Raw genomic sequence first — 21,163 nt, 5'->3', positions numbered from 1 at the left:
TTTGTTTTTAATAATTACTATGACAAATGATGATATTTCCAACATTTGATAAAATTACCTTTAATACTTGTACCTTTGGAATGATTAATTGCTCCTTTAAAAGGGTTTTCAATTATTCATTATGTAAAGAGAAGGAAACAGAAATTACTGAAAGGAGAAATATTATTCTAATGGGTATATTTTTAGAGAGTCCTAGTTTACTAATATAGATTACTAAAAAATACTTAATTTTACTTTAAATATGAAACATTTCCTATATTTCACTGGAAAAAATTAACCCAATTTTTTTATATCCTGAATATAAAACATACAGTGAAACATTTGAATCTTGATGATCATGAAAGGAAAGGATTTTAAACTGTTCTTGTGAGAATACTTTCTGTCACCGATGGTTATCTTCCACCCTCTTCACACACAGAAAGAATGTAAGATTCATGAAGGGTATGAAAACTCACAAAATTATTTTAAAATGCCATACAGAAAAAAAGGATAATTTACAACTATGAACACACATTGAAATAAGCAGAGTATCATTTCCTGTGAAGAGAAATTGCACTATTATAATAATTAAAAAAAGATTGCTCCTTCAATTGGATTTATGCCAATATAACTCAATGACAAACTATATCTCTTTCTAAGTACAGTATGTAGGTCATGTGTTCAGCTGCAGAAAATATAATACCATGTTCCCCTTTTCTTTTTGTGCCTTAGGAGACAGGCAGTTTGCTTTAGTCCCAGTCCTAACATAGCTCAGCATCAGCTTTCCAATGGCACCAAAATACAACCCACCTATGTCCATTACAGCCCTTCACTGCTTATCATCCAGAATCTTTTTGTGAACAGATATACTCAAGGTATATCTCTCTCTCCCTCCCGCCCTCCCAATATTGAAGTCAGGATGATAACCAAAGAAAATAAAATAGCCTCTGACAAGGGAGTAATAAGGACCTCAAGCTTAGTATTTAATTATTTAACAAAAGAACAAGATTAAGAATTTTTTTAAAAGTAATAAGAACAAAACAAAATAATTTTAGTAACTGCATAGTTAAGTCAAAGAATGCATATGCAAGAACAAAACCAGCTCATTAAACACCAAGACCAACAGTTGTTATAGAGCCATAAGTCTAGTAACATTGAATAAGTGTGAGGTCACAGCTATTAACACAAGCTGCTTTCAAAAGAGAGACTGTCAAGTATTTTTAATAACTGATCTTTTAAAAAACTCTCTTCGTTTTCTTTATCTTCTTAGAAGGTTAAAAATATCTCTTTTCCTATTTTTTGTTTGTATGTATGCAAACATCTCAGCTTCTGAACCCATTTTTGTATGGAGCATATGCCAAAATAGCACTGTTGGCTTTACTTTCCTGTCATCAAACATCAATCAGCCCAGCTGTGTGAACATAGTTCTGTTATTTGTGCTCCCCTTGTTTGGTTCTGAGGCACAGAGCAAAAACATTAGGATAATGCACAGGCAGCGGCTCTGCAGGTATGAGAACTTTTTAGCTACCAGTGATAGAGTTGTGAGTTTCTTTTGAAAAGTTATTTTTAAAAAAAGTGGGAATCTGTAGAAGGCTCTGCACTACATTTCAACAACTTGAAAATTTACACAGATTTTGGTCCTGAACTACTTGACAGTATCACTTTAATCAGTGACTTCAGCAAAACACCTCAGGGATACACACACAGACAGATAAAAGGGTGTTCTCATACCTTTTTTGGATTTTCCTAAGTTTGATAAGAAGAAGAATAAAAAAAAATCATATTGTATCCATTTAAGAGGTTTTTTCATTTTTTTAATTAGTGCCCATTATTCTAAAGTAGAATAAGTCATGTCCCAAGATCTTGCTTAGTCATGTCCCAAGAGTGCTTAAACTACGGATAAATTGTATATACAACGTTCTGAGTGGCAAACTGACACAGTAGAAATTAGAGATGAAAAAGACCACCTTCATTATCTTGGCAGCTGGTGATGAGTGCTCTCTACACAGCATGTTTTCCAGCGCTTTGTCTTGTTTTTTTTAAACTCATGAGCAGTTCAGTTTCTACTACTTCCTTTAGGAGACCACTACATAGATTGGTTAGATTTAATTACTTGGACAAGTCTCACATTCCTACTTTAATGGCTCTTTAGCCATGCTACCCAAGGTACACAGGCTAAACTGTACACACGCATGAGTCCCACTGAATTTGCACAGGCCCAAGTATTCACCTGAGCCCAATTTTTCCTCAGAACAACCACTTTCTCCTCCTCTTTAGATGGCTGAACTTTAAAATCACCTTTACTTGTAGACATCTTAGTTTAAACAGGATGTCTCATTTATCTAGTGGTAGCTCTTAAATCAATTCTATATATGCCAGAATTGTACTTACACCACAATCCTTGAGAAATCCATCAAGAATGACAACTAAGAAACAATTTTTCAGTTAATGGCTTATGCCAAAGATATTTAACATGTGACAAACTGCTCTTAACTCAGATAATTATTAGCTAAAATAGTATTAGGGTATGTCTACACTGACAGAGTTACAGCACCGGCAGTTACAGCGCTGCACAGAGAGCGCTGAAGAGAAACGGCTGTTGTGTGTTCACACTGTCAGCTGCCTGTGCAATAGCGTGTTCACATTTGCGGCACTTGCAGCGGTATTCGGAGCAGTGCACTCTGGGTAGCTATGCCACAGAGCCCCTCTTTCTCTTCTGCCGCTAAGAGTTGCGGGAAGATGGAGTGGGTCGCGGGGCATCCTGGGTCCTGTCCCAGTGCCCCATGATGCATTGCTTCACATCCCATCAATCACTGTGCTCCCATCCACATTTGGCACCATCTCTGAACAGTTTGTGTTATGCGCGCTCTGCCTCGTTGGTCTGCAGAAGTGGATCCCGCACTGTTGACAAATATGCTGCTCGCTCTGACTAACACATCACAAGTGGCAGTGGAGTTATTCCTTAAACTTCAAAGGCAAGAGGAGCGCGACATTGATCTCGCCACGTGTAGTAGCTACGACACGAGATTGCTTGTGGCATTCACGGAGGTGCTGACTACAGTGGAACGCAGCTTTTGGGCTTCGGAAACAAGCACTGAGTGGTGAGATCACATTGTCATACACGTCTGGGATGACGAGCAGTGGCTGCAGAACTTTTGGATGAGGAAAGCCACATTCATGGGACTGTGTGATGAGCTCGCCCCAGCCCTGCAGCGCAAGGACATAAGAATGAGAGCTGCCCTGTCACTGGAGAAACGCATGGCGACTGCATTGTGGAAGCTGGCTACTCCAGACTGCTACTGATTGGTCACTAACCAGTTCTGAGTGGGAAAAAGTCAACCGTTGGACTTGTGTTGACGGAAGTCTGCAGGACCATTAATAGCATCCTGCTCCAAAAGACCGTGGCTCTGGGCAATGTGTGTGAAATTTGCAAATGGGCTTCCCTAACTGCAGAGGAGCGATAGATGGCATCGAATATTACAATTCTGGCACCAGACCACCTAGCCACCGAGTACACTAATCAGAAGGGGTATTTCTCAATGGTTCTCCAGGCATTTGTGGATCACCATGGGTGTTTCACGACATTAACGCAGGCTGGGCCGGAAAGGTGCATGACGCACGCATCTTTCAGAACACTGGCCTGCAGGGACTTTCTTCCCGGACCAGAAGATCACCGTAGGGGAAGTCGAAATGCCCATTGTGATCCTGGGAGACCCTGCCTACTTCTTAATGCTGTGGCTTATGAAGCCATACACAGGGCCTCTTGTTGAACCACTCCTTGCTGCTGTCAACAGGCTGAGCAAGTGCAGAATGACTGTTGAGTGTGCTTTTGGCCATTTAAAGGCCTGCTGGAGCTGCCTATATGGGCGGCTGGACCTGGCTGATGACAATATTCCTATGCTTATAGCTATGTGCTGTATGCTCCATAATATTTGTGAAGGGAAGGGTGAAAGCTTCACTCAGGGCTGGACAACTGAGGCTCAGTGCCTGGAGGCTGAGTTTGAACAGCCAGAGACCAGGGCTATTAGAGGGACACAGCGTGGGGCCATAAGGATCAGGGATGCCTTGGGGCAGCAATTTGAAGCTGAAAGCCACTAATATTTGTTGCTATGCTCGGGAGTGCAGTGCTTGTAATGCTAGGAGGTGATTGTGATTGGTGCAGACGATGCACTATGAAGGTGTAAGAAAACTGCCTGTTACTTTGCAGGGCTCTGTTTGCTTTCAATTAATGGAATAAAGATTGCTTTCAAACCAAAGCAATTCTTTTATTAAAAAACAACAACCAGAGGAGAGAGACAAACAAAAGAACACATCAGCACTAAGGGGGATGGGGGAAGGGAGGGTCCTAGGAGGAGGTGGGGGTCCCAGGATGGTTAAAGATTTGTGTATGTTCAGATATCATATCCAACCTTCTCCTTTGGAGTACAGTGCAGCGGGTACTGTACTTCAGCAGGGCTAAACTGCAGAGGAATGGGTGTTGAGTGAAGTGTACTTGGAGTCCGCAGGGCTGGACTGTGAGGGGGGAGGAGTGGAATGCAGCGGGTACAGACTGGAGCCAGCAGATTGAAAAGAGTGTGTTGGCGGTGTCTGGGGGGCACATAGGAAAGAGTTTTGCGACAGTGGCTTCAGGAGAGGGCGGGTGCGGTTTGCAGTGCTAGTAGCACCTGGAGTGTGTCTGCTTGGCGCTCCATAACGTTTAAGAGCCACTCCATGGCTTTGTTCTGGCGTGCCGTGTTCTCCTTTCGGTCCCTTTTTTCGCTGTCCTGCCACTCCTTCAATTCTTGTTTTTTGGCCATGGAGTGCATCATGACATCACACAGAAAGTCCTCTTTAGTTCTTCATGGCTGCTTTCTAATTCTGCGCAGCTGTTCAGCTAGCAATAACAAAGAGGGAGGCTGGGTTCCAAGGTCATATCTATAAAGCCAAAATGCAACATTTTACAGAAGCAGTATTATTTGCAACACACATACCACTGATTTAAAACACAGCCACTATTCATATACCTGTCCCTAACTGGCTGACCCCAGGCAAGCACACATGAGCCACAAGACCCCCAAAATGGTGAGTCACTGCAGGGGCAGGAGAAATCAGTATTCCAGGACCCTACTGTACATTGGGCACGTGGCTCTTGGGGAGAGCCAGCATTGTAGGGGAAGCCTTATAATCATTACTGTCCCCACATTTTCCACAGGCACATTTTCCACACTATGAAAGATATTTCACTGCTGAGGGTGAGCAGGGAATCAAGGGAGGGTCTTCTCCAAGACTGTGGCGTCCGCCCTGGCCCCCCAGTGATGGCAGAGTGGTACGGGAAAGTTACTCTTAATGGGGCAAGAAACAAAGCAGCTCTGCCAAAGAACCTGTGTCAGCAGATTTCCCAGTATCTCCATGAGAGTTTCCTGGAGATCTCGGAGGGAGAGTCCCGTGAAGTGAGGGAGTCAATCAACAGCTTGTCCCGCCGCTCAGACTAAGCATGCAGTGGGAGACAAGCCTGCTTTCTGCAACCCTCCTACCCTCAACAACTTGCTTCAGCGATTCCCAAAATCAGATCCACTTACCAGGGGCCTCCTCTCCTGTTTGCGCTTCGCCAATCTCCAATAGCTGTGATTGGCTAGGGTCATCCGGGGTAGAAAAAAGCTCCTGACTGCATACATCTCTGGCCTCCGAGTCATCCTCTGCCTCTGGGTCTCCCCTCCCCCTCCACATCCTTGTCCAAGATTTCCTCCTCCTGGCTCGGTCCATTCTTGACTGGCACATGAGCCAACGAAGTAGCCACAGGGGCCTTCGCAGTGTAGGTGGGGTTGCCACCGAGTATCATGGCCAGCTCTTTGTAGAACAGGCAGCTGATGAGATCCAGCAGCTCGGCATTGTGCCAAGTGGGGGATTGTGCGTGAACCAGGCTTGGTCACCTGGAAAGATGCACTGAGACCACTGCATGTGTCACTGAGCAAACAAGAAGGAGACTTTCAAAATTCCCAAGTAATTTAAGGGCTGGGAATGTTGGTCACTTGTGGGCAGGGCAGTAGAGTTCAAACCGATGACCAGAGAGGCGAGAATAGGTACTGTGGGACACCTCCTGGAGGCCAATTGCAGCACTGTAATCGCAGCACTGGCACCACGGTGCTGTACCCCGGTGCAGAAAGCTGTACAGCTCTCGTTGGGGTGGGTTTTTTTTTTTTTACAGTTTCTGCGCACTAAGTGGCTTGGCAGTGTGTACACACCTAAGGAGTGACAATGCAGAAAGCTGCTTTACTGTGCAGAAACTTGCCAGTGTAGACAAGGCCTTAGTTATTTCCTTGTGAGGTCTAGTTTTTTAAATCAGGTTACTTGTCACTCACCTTTTTGATAGTCTTTGCAATTAAGTCCATTTAGTATGAATGGATCTGTGAAAATACTTCCAAATGAAAACCATCATCACCTGGTCTTAAATTTATTTGCAGATGAGGCATCAACTGCCCCAGAATCAAGATATGCAAAGCTGCAGTCCCCACATGAAATTTAAGTCAGTCCCCTTGCCTATCTGTTGTGTTTTCTATTCCTGCATAAAGCCATATAGCTTAATGAATATGCACAACATGGTCAAATTGAAGTGGATTTGAAAATGCTCCATTTCCTGACTTTGGTGAAATTAAAATATTCATCTTTACATTTATATTTTACTTTCTTGGATTTTCAAATTTATGTTTTTGGGGTAAGTGAAGTAGAAATTGGAGAGAAAATTAGAGAAAAATAATTTTAGGAGTATTTAATTTAATACCACTTTAGAAAAACATTTCTGAATTAGCTTAACTGTCAATTCCTCCAGAGACAGCTGAATAACTTTCTACAGAATTATACATACGCACACACAGATATCTCTGGCCTAATAATTTCAGCCCCAAGAAAGCTTGTAAGCCACTGGAAACACAGTTAACACCTGAGCAGCACTTCAACTCTATTTAATATTGCGGTTGATGTGACACTGTGCTATGTTTATGGTATATGCTCCAAATAGTAAAGATAAAAAGGCATTCATCATACAAAACTATAATTCACCACTGTCATAAGCATATATAATGACAATAAATTCAATGGGACTGTGCATGCTTTTGGAAGCAATAAACTGGGACTATCATGTCACCCACAACACATCACTTTCAGCGCAGAAACCCACTGGAGCGTCAAGCCTGTCAACTGTCGGAGAGAAGGCAAGTGAAATAAGTGATGTTTTAGTATGCATCACGAGTTTACAATGTTTAGAATCTACATTTTACATATACTGTACTAACAAAATGAGCTTCCTGGGGGAAGTGTAGGGGATATTAAAGATTAATACATGATTTTATTGTTTTAACATGTCTAAAGAATTTTATACATGTGTTCACTTGATCTGTCCACTTAAGCTGAACAAACAGGCAATATTTATATCTATTCTTTATTTATTGGGGAAAAAACAAACTACGTATCTCTGCAAAGCCACACAATATACGGAACAAACAATTGTGAAGTCCTGTAGCACAATGCAGGATCATGTAAACCAGGAGGGGTGACATCATTTGCCAGATCTAAAATTAGACAACAGCTATATTTTGGTTCTCACAAATGTCTATATATCACAAGCCTATATACCACTATATAAGCCTGCCCTCTGTGTTGGGCTGTACAAGAATCTTCGCTTCTCTCAAGTTAATCTTTTCTGGTGGTTCAGTGTCATTAAAAGAAATGGGAAAGATGTACAAGATCAGCATATCAATCCCCCTATAAGAGCAGCATATAACTTTCCCAAATAGTCAACAGCTGTTACACTTGTTTTTAGTCGAAAGGCCAAGCTTATCTTTCTGATGAATTATGTTTTTATATACGAGGAGAGCTGGCAAAGAAAATAGGGATGATAGTAAGGAAAGGAAATCATATAGTTGTCAGGATTTAGGAAAGAAAGAAGAATAAATTTAACTTCTGCTCACACCTGATTTTTCTTCATTCTCAACTGTGTTTGTGAAGTTATGCAGAACTTGGGCCTTGGTTACACAAATCTATCTTCCACTGAATCAATGGGAGCCATATTCGAGAACAGAATTTGACCTGTCCTTAATAACAAATAATTAAACTAAATTAAAAATTATGTTTAAATCTTAGGGCATGAGTGATTTTTTTTACCCAATTTTCACTATTCTAAGGCAACACACATTCTCCATTGATACTATTAAAGAGAACGTAAGTTCTACCGAATGGGCTAAATTATATTCACGGTATAGGCCTCCCCACAAAATTCCGTAGGAGTCCTGTTTGTGCCTGTTTTTAAAGGTTTTAGAACTTGCCCCTCAGGTTTCCACACACCGAATGCTTGTTTGACGATGAATTTTTGTATTTCTTCACTGATTTGTTCAACATACAGGAGTATTTAACAAATTGTCTAAAGAAAAGTTTCTGCAAACAATTTAGTTGCCAATTTGTGAGATTAAAGGACTTTCCCCAAACCGTAAGACAATTTAGGAACAGAAAAAAGCAATTATATCCTTCAAACTCCTTCCAAAAAAATGAATCTGAGCAAAAAGGTAATAAACATTAAAAATATCACTAAGGAAGGAGAGTGAAGCAGAGACAGTTCTGCCTGGTTTTTTTTGCATTTATTCCTAGATCCCCTCAGTTTTAATTATATCTCCCACTTTTTAAAACCTGTGTGAGTGCAAGCAAAGCATCTCTCAACAGCTTTATAATGCCTCAACATTTCAAATTAGGCCATCAAGAAATTTCCTCTTTCCCAATGAGAATAAATCCAATCCCCTAAACTTCTTTCCATAATTTAGTGTCTTCACACAGTTATCCTCTCTGCTGCCTCTTTTAAGGCAATAATTATCTTCCTGTGATATGGCAATCACCATAGCTCGTATTATTCCAGATGGCATCGAAAAAAGCACCTTGCACAGTATCAAATATACCTCTTTTTTGTATTCTCCATCTGCTTATTCAGTCTTGAATTAGACTATATATTTTTAGTCTACACCTCTACTATACTGACTAATTTAACTGATTCTCTTCCCCATTCTCTCAGCATTTTCCTGATCTATGTATTAGGCAATTGTTCGTATGGCACATATATCATAGTTTGGTTGCATTTTGACAAAAGAAATTTGATTGGCAGAGTTTGCAACATAAAAGGTGGGCAAGGAATTTCAAAATTAGTGGGTCTATCCTTCCCATAATAGCCAGCGTCTTCAATTTGTAAAAAAGCCTTTAACTATTCACAGTTGTTTCACATCACCTACTCTAAATGCAGTCTTGAAATAACTTTGCAAAAATCATTCCAATTTTAAAAAATTGTAATCGTCTAATTTAAAAGAATTGCTTAATATTTGTCTCTTATGTTTTGTAAGCCAAAGCAAACAAATTACGTCACAAAAAATAGCAAATATTATGTCTGGGTGCATTTGTAAGCTATCTTGTATTGCAAAATACACAACAGAGAAGCTTTCCATGCTAAGTTAGCTGTTTTTGTGTCTGCTTCTGAAATACTTCAGGGTGGAAGTAACAAAACAAAACAAAACAAAAAATACAGAAAGTTTGTGCAAGGCCCTCCAGATTACTGAACCCTAAGAGGCAAACCCACAATTGTGGTTCAGTTCTGTAAGGTGACTATGTAAAAATGGTGCAATTTTACTCAGCAAATCTGCTCCATGTGTGTTCAGTCACCTCTGTTGATTTGGCTGACTACAAGCATCTTCTTAGACTACAATAATGCTTTTAACACTTGTTAGCCCTGAGTAGCCAACACAGATATGGGAAACTATGATGGAAAAGTACTATGAATTCTATTTTGGCTAATGCATAATTAACACAATTGTAAATTAAATTTCTACAGTAGAATATTTATTTTTGGAAATGATGCACATACCAGAAAGAACAGATATTGATTCTCAGATCTCAGAAACAGTTGAGTTTGCAGAGTTGACAGAATCAAACATATTTTTACTTAAAAAATTGAGCACGAATGAAAATAAACAGAACCCCAAGGCTTGCAGGGACATGTTTCACAGTAGTACTGTACATTGGATGCAGAATTGTCATGTCCTTATTTCAGAGTTGCACCAGCAAAGCTACAACAATCAATATTTTTAGGCACACACATCTATGATAGATTAAAATAAACTGTACTCTGTTATAAATCTTCTTCTTTAAGGGACAATCATAAACCCTGATTATTCCACCCTGGCAAAAGTATCTGCCCATGAAGAGTAATTTACAAGATCAAGGCGTTAGATTAGGGTGACCAGATCAGAGGAAGAAAATCGGGACCTTGCGGGGTAGGGGGGCAAAAAAAAAAAAGCCGAGTGCTGCCGGCAGAGCAAAAAAAAAAAAACCCAAAAAACGCCGGCGGAGCAAAATATCGGGACAAATTGCATCCCGACCAGAGATTTTATCGGGATGTCTGGTCACCCTACATTAGATAATGTTTCTAAACACACACACACACCCATCTTTAATAAGTTGTCTCAAAAACAAACAAACAAAAAAACCCACCCCCACTCAAGTTAGTTGGAGTTAACCAGTTTACCCAATACATATTCTTCAATGCACTTTTTTTGTTTACTACAGCATATGTGAAAATTATGTACTTTTAAATTGAAATGGGAAATGACAAGGAGCCATTGCCTGTGCTCCTGCAATAAAGCTTAATACCATACATCTTTAACATCGTCTTTTGCTGAAGTCTGAACATGTAGTTCATGAAGTATACATGAAGTATATGCAGCTTTCTATTTTCATATTGAAAGGAAAAATATTATTTCAAAGCCCTAACGTAAACTCTGTAGATTATAAATACACTGATTTGGGATTTACTTTCCAGAAGAATGAACATTAGATACCCATGACTAGAAAGTAAGTGTTTTAAAATAACTTTACCTTTATGCATTCTTCTTGATTCGGACTCTTTGGTTATGGTTGCCAGACAGTGAGGAAGTACACTGCCACAGCTGTTGCTCTGTCCTAGTGGTAAATGACCCTGCATGAAATTTTGTGAACAGCTATTTACAAACTGCACACCTTACAACTTTGTCAGTCAGCAATTCCGAACAAAACTAATACCTCATATGGATTTCATGACAAAGTATCAGCTATAAGCTACTTTAGTTGTACATGTTCTCAATTTCTGAAATATTTTCAAGTATCTTCTCCTCCTAAAATCACATGAAGGTTCTTGGTTGCTCTACAATGATTCATGGTGCCACAATCTAGATACAATTTTCAGTTTCATCTCCACCTTCTAGTAACACCAAGAGGAAAAGAAAAATCAGAACTCTAAATGTTTCTTTAAAAATCAGTTTAATCTGGAATTGCAACCACTATCATAAATTAACTGTTATTGCATGACATCACTACAGGTTTGAATTAAGGTTGTTTTGGTGCCTTTTCCTATCTTAATATGTTTGGATTTCCTTTAAGTTTAACTCTGAATTTACTGGTTTGTAACATCTAGGGTTTATCTACACTGAAAAGTTACATTGGCATGGCTATGGGCTGGTCTACACGGGGGGGAGGGGGAAATTGATCTAAGATATGCAACTTCAGCTACATGAATAGTGTAGCTGAAGTCAAAGTACCTTAGATCGATTTACCTTGGGTCCTCACAGTACGGGATCGACAGCCACGGGTCCCCCATCAACTCCGCTACCGCCTCTCGCTCTGGTGGAGTTCCGGAGTCGACAGGGAGTGCGTTCAGGGATCGATGTATCACGTCTAGACGAGACGCGATAAATTGATCCCCGATAGATCGATTACTACCCACCGATTTGGCGGGTAGTGAAGACGTACCCTATGTCTCTCAAGGTGCGAAAAAGCCACTGTCCTGGGAGACATAGTTAAATTGACTTAACACCCGGGGTAGACAGCACTAGGGCGATGGAAGAATTCTTCTGTCAACCCAGTTACCACCTCTTGGGGACATGGATTATCTACGCAGATGGGAGGATCCCTTCTATCACTGTACTAAGTGTACTAAGTGAAGCTCTACAGCGGAACAGTTGCAGAGTGTTTTAGAGTGTAGACATAGCCTTACTTTTGGGATAATTACAACATCCTTACGTTACTCAACCTTAACTCCTTAACTTTTCATGTGGGACTTTAGAAATGGAAAAACTATATATAGGCATATTACTTACTTTAGGAGTAACATTTCGTCCGAGAGTAGCGCTACTGAAGTGTGGCGATACAGAAGGAGTGGTTTTCTTGCGGGGTAGAGTATCACTCAAATACGTGCCCTCCTTGTGCTGTTTCTTTCTTTCTTCCAGATTTCTAAAGTGCTTAAAATATAATTTGCAACACTGTTTTGACCAAATGAATTGAACTGTTTGGTAAATTATGTTTCACACAGAATATAATGAAATCTACAGTCTGAAAATTTCACTGTAAAGAACATGTCTCATTTTAAAGCTAAATATTCTGTTTTACATCTTGTCCAGAATTTGTTGTTGTTTTTTTAAAGGCTGCTGCAGTACTAAAAACATATTACTAGTCATAAAAATGATATGGTACATGGTAAAATAGTAACCAATTGTCTCCAAAGATAAAAATTATCAACTATTCTCAATTTACAATAGCATTAAGGATTCTCTGAAGCTTGTGCTGTGCTTAGGGTTCCCATTTAGGCATTTATCATTAATGAGTTCTGCTAGTTATGACATATAAATGGCCAAATAAAAGTGGTGTGATTTCCAAGATTCAATGGGACATAGAAATGGAACTTGTAACATATTTCTTTTTATGAAGATTGTGGACCAAATTAATGACACGGGGATTATTTTAGAAATAAACAACAGTTTTAATTCTTCATACCCTTAAAATTAAATATTTGTTTCCATACTGGTGAGTTGTTAAGAGATTCATCTTAAACAAAGCTCTCAAAAATGTAGGATATCACACACACAGAATGAAAAATATTTCATAAACAGAAAATAAAGCTTAATGTTAAATCATCAATTTGCAACTGAATATTACTGTACATAAAAATGGGCCTGTAATTTTACATCAGCACTGCCTGTTGATTAAGAAAACATTGTAAGAACAGGAACACATTGTTGGCCCTGCACCCAATTATTGTTTTAAAAACACAAGGAGTCTAAGGCTTTGCCTACATAGCCAATTGAACGACAAAACTTTTGTCATTCACAGGTGCTTAAAAAAGCCCCCGCCCGAAAGACGAAAGTTTTGCCACAGCAAGTGGCAGTGTAAGCAGCTCGTTATCGGCAGGAGCACTCTCCTGTTGACAACACAAACCCCGCTCATAGGGGATGGAAGTATTTTGTAAAAGTGCCGACAAACAGCCACTGCCAAACTTTTAACGGCCATGTCGCTAAAAGCTATGTAGTGTAGACAAAGCCTAAGTTTACAAGTGGCATCCTATTAGGCAAAGGAAAAATAAACCCCTCCAAATGCTAATGAACTGGTAGTTTAAAGCCAATATATTTTTGGAGAGTCCATTGTTGGAAGGTAATAGAAAACCCTCCATTTAAATTTGACTGTAGCTCTAACCACTTGCACTTTACTGTTGCAAGAGCTTCCAACAATTAAGATAGCTCTCAAGTGTCAGCATTTTCCACTATGTTATTCATTTGTTTTAAAAGTGAACAGACATACAATATGTAAAGTGCCACGGGCTATTATGAGATCTTTTCGCATCTCATTGTGCATGTCTCTATCACTAAACGCATTTACAGACCACCATCAAGAAGAGACTATTTATTTGACACCACTCAGTAATAATTCATAAAAATTCAGCAAAACCTTTAAGTACAGAATTCTGAAAGTTTGAATCAATTATGGATTCTTAGATAATCACATCACATGAAAAATTCATGTGTAAATGACTTCATTGCCACCATAAAAAAAATCCAAGATGATCAGCTTTTAATTTGTTACCTGTTGTTGCCTGCGGTGTTTCTTAGCTGGGAGAGGAGGAGGTGTATCAGATAAAGGAAAAGGATCTACATGTGTAACCATGACCTCAGGCCAATGGACTGATGGAAGTTGAGCAATAGAGCGAGGAGAAAGAGAGTGAGGAAACACAAATCCAGAACAGAGAGATGATCTTAGCTTTATAGGAAAGAGAGAAATTACACACAGAGTTTTCTACTAGGAATTACTCAATACACATGGCACACACAAGCTGCAGTTTATAACAATATTTCATTGGGAGAGTTTAGAATGAAAGTACATATTATGCTGGAACTGGTAAAATAAATATTTAAATATTTGAAGCAATGTAAAAATGCTAAATACCAAGTTTATTGCTAAACTATAGCAGCACAAAGATAGGAATTTTTTAATCAAAGTTACTCCATTTTTACAGAGAGGCTTGTTTATTTTTTAAACAATGTAAAGATTGAGCAAAAAGTGACACAGCGCAAAAAAGGCCAGAAAGAACAGATTGGAACAACAAAGAAAAGTGAAGGTATCAATCTGTACCCAAAATATTAAAGATAGATATTACTTCTGCACAGATTCACCCCACAAAAATGATCTACAATAAGATAGGAAATCAACACTTCACCTCCATCATACAAATTATCATTATATTATATGACCTGAGACTACTTTTCCAAAGGACATGCTACCCCTGCTATATGAAAAGCAATGATGTCACTTATTTCTGATTGGGGCATTCTTCTTAGCCTCTAAAATCCCAAATCCAAAACCAAACACATTTTATAATTGGAGAATTCCTTTGGCCTTTTCTGTCAGACCAACATCTGACCCTTCATCGCTAAGTCTACAGTTTGTTTTAGGGTTAAACTTATTACACTAGAAATTAAAAAAAAAATAGCTGTGAAAGAATGATGTAAACAAAGGGAAATGTCTCTCAAACAAACCTCTTTATTTTGTGGCTGGCTCGCCAGCACAGCCGTGGAAGGCTCAGTGACAACAGCGTCAGCATCTGTGGGGGGCTGAGTGGAAGGGGATCTATTCGTGGAATTGCCATACAGCTCACTAATTTCACTTACACTGATATAACCCTAAAAGGAGGAATTCAGAAATTAAACACGAAAAAGGAGTAAAAGCCAAAAGACGTGCAAGAGTGTTAATGTATCCAGTACAATGAAGGTTAGTTTGGAGTGATACAGCCAAATATCTGTGATCTTATCAAAATATTTCATTAAAACAGCAATAACAATTATATTTTTAAAATACTGAATACTTTAATTTTGAAGAATGTTTTTGGTCATTCCAAATACATTTGTGTTACCAAAAGGCAAACCAACTGTAAGTGAGCAAGACACTTTATCAAAGTATAACCATCAGTGCTTCTTGTTTTGTTTAAGTATGTTTAAATCTGAATCATTTAGCTAGAGCCACCACCTAGATTTTAAACATAACATTAGCATTTCCTCCAAAACAAAAGTCTTATTTGTGGATGTTTAATGCTTAGGATTTTCCTCTCTTCACTTTTTTTTTTTTTAAACCCATCCCTATTTATTTCCTGATACACCTTTTAACTAAATTTGTGGGGACTGGATGGCTCATAGGATTGGTATTATGACATGGTGGTGTTATTCTGTAAATTACTCTAATAATAGTTGCTTAAATTAGCAGTGTCTAAAAGTTGCTTTCATCTGATGGCTGTTTGGAGGTTCATATAAAATGCTGATGGGTATCAGTCTGATTCCTAATGGACAAGAGTCCACATCTTAAAAGTAGCCATTGCAATTTGAATCTCTATAAGCAATCTTAGATGAAGAGGGCCAAGGGCTGACTGAAAAAGTACCGAGACTATGCTACACTTGGAGGCGAGGCACAATGGCAGGACAATTGATGTACATGTTCTGATATCAAGAGAAATTCAGTGTCTAGTGCTGTCAAATAAATTCACTTCAAAAATAAAATACAACTTCTATGTGTTGATTATAAATAAGTCAAATGCCCCAACTCTTGAGCTGTGGAAAAGGCCATTTTAAAGGAGGGAAGTCACTGCTGAAATAGTGTCATAAAAAGAAGGCAGAAATATATTTAAAAAAAAAATTGAAACAGTGAGCCACTTTTAAGACAAACAGGTGAAAGAATGGAATATGGTTATAAAACTGCACTGATTCATTAATACATGAAAATATGTCCTTTTTTGGAATTAAGATGATCAGAACAGCTACAACTTATTGCTACAGTATTTCTGCTTTTAAAAGGGATCTTTAAGAATGAGCAAAAGAATATTTTGGCTGCAGGGAGAAGCATTGCAAAGACACACTAGAAGATGGAGGATTTTATTCACTTAATCTCAAGCCAGATGTTATTCAGGAAACTCAAGTGTGATTCTAAGTTAAGGAAGCTGCCTTAGATATTTGACAATTTATTCAAAATGCTAGTATTTTCTGTTTACAACAAACTGCAGTCCACAGACACAGAAACTTCATTATGATGAATTAAGATGATAGCAATACTGAATCAATGTATTTAAGATATGAACTGGCTGGATCACTACAAAAAGTAGGGACTGTGGTTCAGTTCCCCTCGGACTCCTTACCCAATTCAAAGGTGTGGGTTGTGAGGACTCACAACGATAACTTCAGAGCTTTGGAGCTTCACAAGTGCAGCAAGGTCTAGGTTTTCCTTCACATTACCCCTAACTTACTCAATACCTCACCCAAAACTTTTGACCCTCTTCCCTTTTGACTGCCAACAATGATTAAATAAATAGAGCTACAATAGCTCAAAGTCTTTAACTCAGTGTTTAAATGATGGAAAGCTGAAATAAACATTTATAATGGATTCTTTCTATCCCAAAAAAGGAGACGTCAGTGACAAAAAAAATGTAAAATATACAATATAAGAGCAAGAACACTGTAACTTAGCCGCACTTGTCCTTAGCTGTTTCTAGATCTCTCTTTCCTCATGTGAGTTAGGTTCAAGTATTTATTTAGAGAAAAACAGATTCTCTAACAAATGAAAAATGGTAATTTATCCAGGGCAAAAGTTTAATGAATGGGAAAAACATCTGATAAGCTATTTTTTGGCTTAATTTGGACTTCCAGAAGTAATACAGCTAAGTTTCCTAATCATAGCAAGAACAGAATATTGAAAATCACAGGAACAATGCATTGCATATTTTACAAGTTTTGCCAAACTCTAAATCACTATTGCATACAATGTTAATAAACATTAAGCTTACCAGAGGTTCAGGAAAACAGCAGTTAACACTGCTTACCTCTTTTAGACTGCTAGGACTGACAGGAAATCCTTTTCCTCCAGAAAGTCCAGAGTATTTCTTTTCCAGATTACAAAGATTCTCTTTTTCCTGTCAGGAATAGACATTGTGTTTATTTCAGAAATGAATATTTATCCACCTAAAATGAATGCCAGTTATTTATTTAAAGGGTATAAGGAAACTGTGTGGTGTGGCTAGAACTGCAATAGCAGTTTTTATTTTATTTATTTATAGCAGAACTGAAACTCTCCAACAGTTCCCAACACACATCTGGGATTTAAGCTCCAATGGCCTGAGACCTAGCAGTCCCACACTTTACGACCAATCCAAATCCCACTGAAGTTGACAGAAATCAACACTTCACCTCCATCATACAAATTATCATTATATTATATGACCTAAGACTACTTTTCCAAAGGACATGCTAGAAAGACTCCTTTTGGCTTCAGTGAACTTTGGATCACACCCTATATGTCCTATCGCAATCGCCAAAGATTGTAAAAAGCGACCGGTGATTTGGGGTGTCTGAGTTTTGGGGTTTCTTGACATAGTAAAGAAGCCTGACTTGAGAGGTGAGGGCTCCAAATTTTCTGAAAATCAGGCCCTTTTTTAAAGTGTACCATGTTGGAAAACAAAAAACAAAACAAAAAACAAAGACACCCAAAATCACTAGTCACTTTTAAAAATCTTTCCCAATAGCTGTGATCAAACCAGAAAGCTCTTGAGCTCTGTCTCCAGCAGACAGATGAGAGCAAGGTGTTCTCAGAGAATAGAATCCGATTCCTCCTTGTGATCTAAACCAAAATTTAGGCCCCAGGAGAAAGATACATTTTTTCATTCTAGAATTTTATTAGCCAGAAGCTGGTCATGGCAAGTAGTCTGATTTTGTGGCCAATTGCTGGCCTTTATATGTTGATAGTTTGGGAGGTGCAGAGGTTGTGTACATTCCCAGATAGCCTTTGATGGATGAAATGTTGGCATTTTATATATATATAATCCTAAAACAGAGGAACAGCTTTTGTTTACTATATTTTTAATGCAAAGACCTTGTTCATTATGAGGTAATCTCTATAAAACCTCTTATAAGACAACCCACCACTACAATTTTTAGTTAGGAAACCGGCTGGTAATAATGTGGGTTTTTTTAATACTATTGGAAAACAGAAGCCTGTTGAGATAATTTTGTCTTTCCAACTTCCATGTAACAGTTAGATGTTTTTTAAAAAAACAACAATATAAAAAAATTCTACAAAGACAAGAAAACACTTACTCTTTGCAGCATCATTATTAAGTTATTCTTCTCTTTTACAAAATGATCTTGTTCCCTCTGCGACTGCTGGACGATATGATTGGCTTGCTTTTTGAGAGCAGAAATCTTCTCCTATTATACAAATATAATAACCACATTTTACATATTTAAGTTTGAAAGGACAATATATGCAGCATGGATCTTGTTCAGAGAGTGCACATGCTAGCAAATATAACGTATGTATTTCATCCATAAACTTGGCAAAACAGAACTGTGATAATTAATAACTATTTCTTAAAGTTAAGATTGTAACTACTGGAAAAGAATTTTTAACTATTAAAAATGTATGAATCCTTAATGTGGTACATGGAAAACTATTAAAAATGACAAGCTATCACTTCAATTTGAAGGGGATTCCTGGTCCTGCTTGCAGGCTTGGAGTCTCTGTAGGGAAGCATGTGATCCATCAGTCTGCAGAGAGCCAGCCCAGAGTAAAATGGCTTGAGTTGCACCTCTGTTTTTGGGGTTCTTGTGTGTCATCATTCTGAATTCTAAGAAATAAAGTGGTGTCACGTTGCTACCTTCCAGCAAAAGTATTTATGCTCTAACTGTGTGTGTGTGTATGCATATGGAAAGTCCCCTATCTGTGAAAATAAATAATTGTTTTTTTCTCTTCTCCATGTTATAGTGCTATGCTATAAGGCTTTATCACACGAGCATAGGACTCAGTCTACTTCATTGTGTTGAACTAGAACAAGTTATATTCTGCCATGATGCTGAGATTTTATTGCATAATTTTCCATTAGTTAAAATACAGATAAGAGATGGGCAAGATTGAAGCAGCAATCTGGTTCATTTATTGAGGTTGCAACAGTTAAACAAAAGCAATGATGGTTTTAAATTTTTTATCTTACTATACTCCAGGTTGTTCCACAAGTGAAGGGGAAAATTAAAACAGAAGATCTTGAACACGACTGCCCTCATTTAAATAAATACTTGTTTCATTACCTGTGCCTTGTCACAGTGTTAGCTTATCCATCTCTGGTTTAGAATCATAGAATATCAGGGTTGGAAGGGACCTCAGGAGGTCATCTAGTCCAACCCCCCTGCTCAATGCAGGACCAACCCCATCTCCTACATTCCCTACTGCTTCTTATTGTCCACCAATGATTCTGGCTGCTTCTGTCTCTTATCCCATCCAGTTTTGGATGTTTGCCGAATATCTCCATAAAACCATAAACATCTGAAGATCCATCTGGTACAATCAAATATTTCAGCATTAAGACTGCAACCTCACTCAAATCTATTTCACCTGTTTGCGTCCCTAGGTTGGTAACTTCTTTGGATTTTACATGCATAGGGCATTCAAGTCTTTCTGAGTAGGCACTACAGTGCACAGAGTAATAACAAACAGCAGTAACCATTAGGGGCTCTTCAACTGGTAAGCATAAAGCTGACATGGGGAAAGAGGGTTTGAATATTTTTTCTACCTTATATAGACAGAGCTGGGGAGGCCTGCATAAAAACATCAAGACAATACACAGTAGATGATCTGGGTCTTGATATATTGTGATTGCACCCCAGTATAAGGGTGGTATGAGGGGATGTGTCCCAGGGTGACTGGCCCTTTAAGGGGTGGTGGACCCACCTGTCTGCACAGAGGTACAAAATGAGTAATGCCACATGATAGGCAGATCATGTGACTAAAGTCAGGCCTCTTGGGTGTAGATAAAAGAGAAGCCTGTAGAGAGTCAAAGGGAAGAGAAGGGAGACTCCCTGTAGAAAACCCTGGGAGTTACTACTCAATAGAGAGCAGGAAGAGATGCAGAGGAGTAGGAAGGCTACTGGAGCTGCTTTATACATAAAGACTCTCCCTAGCTCCCAGGCAGAGGGGCTGCAAGCTCAAGACATCGGGAGCTAGATAAGAAGGCTGGAGCATGGAGGGCAAGTCTGCTACAGGGAAGTCTTGGCAGGTATAGGACTAAGAACATTGCAGAAAGGGTCATGAACCAGCTACAAAGGCTCTGTGGGAGTTCTTGTTTTCCCAGACCCAGACCCCAAGAAGGAGTGTTCATTGACACATGAAAGTCTGTGTCGAAGTTATTGGGGAATCCAAGGAGGAAAATGAGATAGGAGCTAACCCAAAGCCAGACTGGGTAGGTGGTCCTGCTACAGGTAGAAATGCAACTTCTCACCTCTTAGTAAATTTATCTTTAAAGATAAAGAGAAAAGTTAATAAAGGTGATCATAGTAAAGGTGCTGCTGCCCATCATCATATTATCAGAGAGCTTCCTACATAAAGTGCAAAGAGTGAACTCCTTAGGGCAGTGGTGGGCAACCTGCAGCCTGTGGGCCTCATGCGGCCGGGTAAGCTGATTGCGGGCCACGGGACATTTTGTGGACATTGACCGTCCGCAGGCACGGCCCCCCGCAGCTCCCAGGGGCTGCGGTTCGCTGTTCCTGGCCAATGGGAGCTGCAGGAAGCGTGGTCGCCCCTTCCAGAAGCTCCCATTGGCTGGAAACGGCAAACTGTGGCCACTGGGAGCTGTGGGGTACCGTGCCTGCAGACGGTCAATGTCCGTAAAACGTCTTGCGGCCTGCAATCAGCTTACCCTGATGGGCCGCATGCAGTCCATGGGCTGCAGGTTGCCCACTACTGCCCTAGTGAATATCATGAATATCTGGCTCTCCTACCTTTTAAGGATAATAGCCTTGCTTGGGATATTTTTGTGGTTGTTATTTGTATTTTTGTTTTATTTTATTTTGGG

At 39.2% G+C, this 21,163-nt stretch overlaps 1 protein-coding gene and 1 long non-coding RNA gene across 50 annotated transcripts in view; both read right to left on the bottom strand.

The window, feature by feature from the left end:
* Positions 1-21,163, bottom strand: part of PHLDB2 (pleckstrin homology like domain family B member 2) — a 169,898-nt gene that overhangs the window by 17,499 nt on the left and 131,236 nt on the right. For 16 of the 49 annotated variants that reach the window (XM_065588426.1, XM_065588475.1, XM_065588483.1 and 13 more), the window contains 8 exons: positions 18,417-18,527; positions 17,147-17,236; positions 14,823-14,966; positions 13,873-14,046; positions 12,117-12,257; positions 10,861-10,960; positions 1,711-1,725; positions 59-94 (listed from right to left, as the gene is read on the bottom strand). In XM_065588426.1, the coding sequence (XP_065444498.1) occupies positions 59-94; positions 1,711-1,725; positions 10,861-10,960; positions 12,117-12,257; positions 13,873-14,046; positions 14,823-14,966; positions 17,147-17,236; positions 18,417-18,527 (811 nt within the window). The remainder of the gene's footprint in view (positions 1-58; positions 95-1,710; positions 1,726-10,860; positions 10,961-12,116; positions 12,258-13,872; positions 14,047-14,822; positions 14,967-17,146; positions 17,237-18,416; positions 18,528-21,163) is intronic. The other 33 variants (XM_024103539.3, XM_065588541.1, XM_065588550.1 and 30 more) reach the window with 13 other exon arrangements.
* Positions 4,224-10,854, bottom strand: LOC135982362 (uncharacterized). The gene is made up of 2 exons (XR_010599684.1): positions 5,538-10,854; positions 4,224-4,893 (listed from the first exon to the last, which is right to left on the bottom strand). It is a non-coding gene; the product is annotated as an uncharacterized LOC135982362 (long non-coding RNA).

Source organism: Chrysemys picta, chromosome 1, assembly GCF_011386835.1.
Source record: "Chrysemys picta bellii isolate R12L10 chromosome 1, ASM1138683v2, whole genome shotgun sequence".
Taxonomy (NCBI): domain Eukaryota; kingdom Metazoa; phylum Chordata; order Testudines; family Emydidae; genus Chrysemys; species Chrysemys picta.
Note: the sequence above shows the minus strand (reverse complement) of the source record. Positions and strands in the feature narration are given on the sequence as shown.